The following is a 5,319-nucleotide window of genomic DNA, read 5'->3' on the forward strand; positions in this document are numbered from 1 at the left end:
CAATTATATATCACTTTTATTAATGTTTTTTTTAAGCCAGAAGGTTAAACTTTTGAAAAATAATAATAATTATAAATTAATTATTGAAAGAACATCCTTTAAGAGTGGTGATTCCATCTTTTTTTTTTAATAACCAGGGGTTGTGTATCCAATGGGTCCAACATAATGAGTGTCRTTGAACTGATCACAAAGTGTCTTTTTTTGAAACAAAAGTACATTTTCCCCAGTACGCAGACACACTTCTGCTAAGTTGTAACTATTTGAGTTTTGTTTTGTTTTTTACTCAATCGCRCYTCTCATRATTAGAATGTTACTCGGTGACATCACTGTGACAGATTTTTGAATGCTGGTTTGTGTTTCTCTGCTCATCAGAGGGGCCTCTTGTACCAGGGCGTGCACGGCGGCAGCTCCATGGTAGCCATGGGYAAGGCAGGCTTCTTGAGTCACAGTTTGGGAGGATACGGCCTTCCCTCCTCTGGAACCTCTGGTATGTTTGTTGGAATCTGTGGGGAAAATATGAATTCACAGCTCATAGATAAGAGATGGCACGTTAGAGCAATAGTTCACATATTTGGTTGTAGAAAGGATAYGAAATAATATCTTACCTRTCATAGAYAGCACTTTGAATGGCCTCAATGTTGAAAAATGTAATTTAATTCAGACCAGACTGATAATATGTTTGCTAATCTGAGAATCTGAAATGACGATAGCAAAGTAGTCACATGAAGAATTTTAAATCCAAGAATTTTACTGTATTTTGAACAGACTAAAATTGCATTCATAATGTTAAAATCACTTGTTTTGTAAGYTTTAAGTGGTTGTATAATTTTTCAGATATATAAACAAACACTCATTTATATAACAAAATAAAAAAAYGCAATATTGTCAAAATATTCAACGATAAACGTATTCATTCATATTAACTACTGAGATAATCTAGTTTTCTTCCATACATTTTTCGGCACATATCAGGTTCCACGATTTTGTTGCTATTTCAACAATTCATTTATCAAAACGTTCAGCTCCTTGGGGACATTCAGGAGACGGCTTTTGGTTTTTCAGCAATTTATACTTTTTGAGATTTTTAGATTTTTTTTGGCCACTTTTTCTCATTAAAGTTTGAAGCTGTTTTCAACGTCCTTGAAAATCCTTAAAATAGTTTTACACCTTTTGTTCTGGTTTTGCTTATTTTAAACTTTTTTGAGCTAGTTTTAGTTTCTCTCAGCTTCTTTTAGCTAATATCTTTTTTCTGCTTTTTTCAGCTATCTTTCTAGTCTTTTCAGCTATTTCTGCTAATTAATTTGTTTGTGCTTCTATCAGCCTCTTTAAGCTTTTCTGTATCTGTCAACTGTTTTCTACAATTTAAGCTGCTTTTTAGCTACTTTCAGCTAATGTTAGCCTTGTTAAGCTAAATTAACYTTTTTCGTGATGATTTTATACTTCTTTAAGTAAATTCAGAAAAAAATCTCTCTGCTAGATTCAGTATTTCCTACGTTTTAGCAACTTTTCAGCTATTTTCAGCTTTTTTGGCTATTTTACAACAAATAGCAAAATATATATTATTTATTAATTAATTTATTTATTAATTTCATTTTCTGTGAAAATGCAAGTTCTCTAGTGGAATATGTTTTCATTCTTTTTTACTGATACTTCACGTACACATTCCTTGTTAAAATAAGTGTTGTGATAAGCCRTCCAGTTAATCAGTTTTACAGTTCTAGGATGAAAAGCCAAAATATTGAACTGAACTGTTCTTTTTGTAGATTGAAGCTGTTTTGTTAAATCCACTTGTGACTTTGTTTAAGCCCAAATTTCCCTGTGTTCCTTTGCTCCAGATTACAGCCAGTCTGGTTTTTACCACTCTGTAAGTTTACAGAGAGGAATGGTAAATCCYTGGCAACCAACACAAGCATCTCATGAGTCTCATGGGCCTCATATAAGTTCAGGGTAAGCAGATATTATAGTAGTTATTGAAAATGTAGCATGCTCATTTTGCAGCTGTGTGCTGATCAGAGGACTCTTGCTCCAATGTTGTCTTTTTTTGTTGTTTGTTTCTGTGTGTTTTAGAAGAATATAAAATTGCAATGACATGGGCAGTGTGGTTTTATTTTAGCATTTTGCAGATTCTGTGAATCCTCTGTATAGGAAGCAAACACAAACGATAAGAGTTTTGCAGCTTTGCAAGAGTGTACATTAAACAGGAACAATGATGCATTAAGTACATTTGTTCAGAGTCGTATTTAGAAGATGGATGACACAAAGTCTGAAAAACAGTTAACTGTTTGTGTCCTGTCATGAAAAAGAGGAAGGTCTGGTTTGCATCAAGTTACAGAGAGGAAATATGAGACAAGCGACTTGCTTCAAGGAAAATTAAACCGAAAACAACGTCATCTTTAACTATTATTAGGTGACAAATTGACTCAACTCTGCTGTGTTTGTGGTTCGGTATCCACTACTAAAGAAAAACATATTGGGTGTGTTTCTCTTCAAAAAGTCAAATTTCCACAGGATCTTTTCGTTTAGCTGATATTTACCTGCTGGAATCAGGGCCGGTCCTAGCCAATTTGGCGCCYAAGGCAAGTTTCAGGGGGCACCCCTTGTACAGTTTTCTAAACCTCACTGCCAGTTTACATCCATTCACGTCAAAATAAAAAGTTTTGTTATTGATGTTATTTTTTGTCTTTAGAAAACAGGTTGTCCAATTAAAACTGTTACAACATAATTTATTTGAAACAGAATACCAGGCATCTACCTCATACCTGCCAACATCTGCTGACAGCAGGARCACCTGTTCATGTTAACCAGCAGCTGTGGAGTGAAGCAGTTCTAGGGGGGGTCCAGGGGTATGCTCCACAAGAAAATTTTGTAAAATATCTACTCAAAACTATACATTTTCCAGCCATTTGAAGAGTTTTCTCTAAATTCTCAGGATTAATAAAACAACATAAAACTCGTATTTTATGAAAGTAGAACTGTGAAAGCCAAACTTTAACCTGAACTTTATCTGAGATCAGAACTGATACTTCCATCATCTTGATTTTGTTTTCTGTTTACACYCTGAACACCAGTACTTAGTCTTGACTGCATCATATGATACTTTTATCATGAAATATCCACTGCATCATATAAMACCTCATGTAGGAACAAAGCAGCCAAAAAACCCACAGAACAAATTACTATAACCAGAGTAACCAGTGATTATTCTAAATGAACTATACTTTGATAAAAAATTAAACAATTTTTTTATTTCCCATTTGTGATGCCCCTTAGACGAACTGTGCTCTTTGCATTTGCCTACACTGCCTATGCCACAGGCCGGCCATGGCTGGAATCATCAGACGACAAAACATTCATGAGTAATCAGCTCGTCAAACAMATAGAAACGACTTTCAGCAACAAATATGAGCCCATTAGTGGTAAATTTTCCTGAGATAAATTTACTATCTTTGTGTTTGCTAAGGTTGTTTGGATTCAGAGGTCATTTTCAGTCAAAATTTCTGCAAACTTCAGTCAGTTATAGATGTGCATTTGAAGAGTTACATGAGATACACAGGGTTCAAATTCAAGTTTATTTATATAGCGCCAAGTCACAACATACATTGTCTCAGAGCACTGTACATAAAAATAACAATCTAAAAAAGAAACCAGCTGGCTGCGTTGAATCACTTCATCAGTCTCCATCCTCCAGGGTTGACTCCAGTCCTGCCAAAGTTTTAGACAAAGATCTTCCATGAGCTCTTAGTTTTCTTTAATGTGTTGGGGTTGATTGTCAGTTACTACCACCCCAAACTTTAGCRCAATATCTTTACATTATAATCTATAGGTCAGTTTGTGTTTGATAAGACTGATTAGTGGTAGCAGCCATCTTGAACTGGCTGTAGATGTGCATTCAGTGATTACCTTCTGAGATTTAAAAAAATATATTCAGTGGTTGGATATTTTACTAACAGACAATTTAACACTTTTATGGTTTAGAAATTATGCTCTGTTTTTAAATCTTTATAATGCTAAAACAAATGCTGACCTGGTTTTCTTTTCCTTGCTGTTCCCAGAATGTCCAGCGGGGGGTGCTCCTTCCCTTCCCAGCCGTGCTCCTCAAACTCCTCACATCTGCCCTCCTTCAACCTCAGCATCAAATCTGAGCGCAGCTCTCCTGACCACATGTCCTCGCCTCCCTCGCCCTCCCTGCACCACCTCAGGCAGCGCTCGCCCGACGTGGCTCGCCGGTCCCCTCCAGAGAGCCACCCGGCCAATAGGACGAAGGAGTTTCCCAAGGCCAGCTACCTGCAGGGCCAGGAGGAGAAAGGCCAGCCGCTCAGGCAGTTAGAGTTGAGCAACAGCTGGCAGAGATAGCCACCAGCTGTTCGACAGCTGCCAATCGAACCAGAGTGGTCCGGAAGTGTCCTCCCTCCAGTGTGGGACATGTCTCCTTGTCCCCTCACACAGAGCTGGTCTCTTCTGGCAGGTGGGAGTAATCTTCCACGCATCTCTTCCTTTACCCCATAAGGAGMCACATGCATTCAGACTTCAGCATTTTTTCTTCTTCTTCTTTTAATTTGTGTGGTGAACAAAATATAGTTTTTTTTTTTGCAACTTTATAAATTTAGCTGCAGCAGCAAAATGGGACCAGCTGAGTTTCTCCAAAAGTTATAAATGTATCCGCAGACTTTTAAAAGAGTTAAAAGAAAGGTTTGAATTCCTGTCTGGTCTACCTTAGATTTGATGGTAACGGCTGAAAATTTGATCCTTTTTAAAGAAAATAGAAAATCTTTCTTATTGATGTCATTTAAATTTAAAAGAAGTGGCCTTATCGGGGAGATTCAGTTACTCATTCTTTGATGAGATCAAAGTATCATTTTCAAGAAAACTTGGAGTCAGAATATATTTAATAAATAAAMCATTATCTTCTATACTATCTGACTCAGGCCACTAAATACAAACAAAGAGAGAACTCGAACTAGAGTGTTTTTAGTTTTGAAGTGCACTCTCCAAAAATCCATGGTAATATAATTCATTTATCCTAAAATAGTCACAGCTAGAAAAAAGTACTTGGGGGGTGAAACAAAAACTAAGTAAAAGTAAAAAAATACCACACGAAAAACAGCACAAAGTCAAAGGATAAAAGTAAGGACCTTTGCTTTCAAATAAAGAAATAATGATAATCTTGATGTTCCACCTATTTTTGGAACAAATTTTAACAGAGTTCACATCTGTTTAAACCAGACTTGGATAAAAACGACTTCCTGTTTGATTTATTTTAAAAGATTTGGCTGCTTTATTTTTCCAAATGTTTGTCATCTTTGCTTATTATTATTATTG

General features: G+C 36.2%; 1 protein-coding gene across 1 annotated transcript in view; it reads left to right on the top strand.

Annotated features, from left to right (window-relative positions):
- The window catches only part of mef2b (myocyte enhancer factor 2b), a 17,150-nt gene extending 12,052 nt beyond the window's left edge, over positions 1-5,098 (top strand). The window contains exons 3-5 of the mRNA XM_014016735.1: positions 336-487; positions 1,836-1,947; positions 4,053-5,098. Of these exons, the coding sequence (XP_013872189.1) occupies positions 336-487; positions 1,836-1,947; positions 4,053-4,353 (565 nt within the window). The 3' untranslated portion in view covers positions 4,354-5,098. The remainder of the gene's footprint in view (positions 1-335; positions 488-1,835; positions 1,948-4,052) is intronic.
- Positions 5,099-5,319: the final 221 nt, after the last annotated feature.

This window comes from Austrofundulus limnaeus, unplaced genomic scaffold (assembly GCF_001266775.1).
Source record: "Austrofundulus limnaeus strain Quisiro unplaced genomic scaffold, Austrofundulus_limnaeus-1.0 Scaffold153, whole genome shotgun sequence".
Classification (NCBI taxonomy): Eukaryota; Metazoa; Chordata; class Actinopteri; order Cyprinodontiformes; family Rivulidae; genus Austrofundulus; species Austrofundulus limnaeus.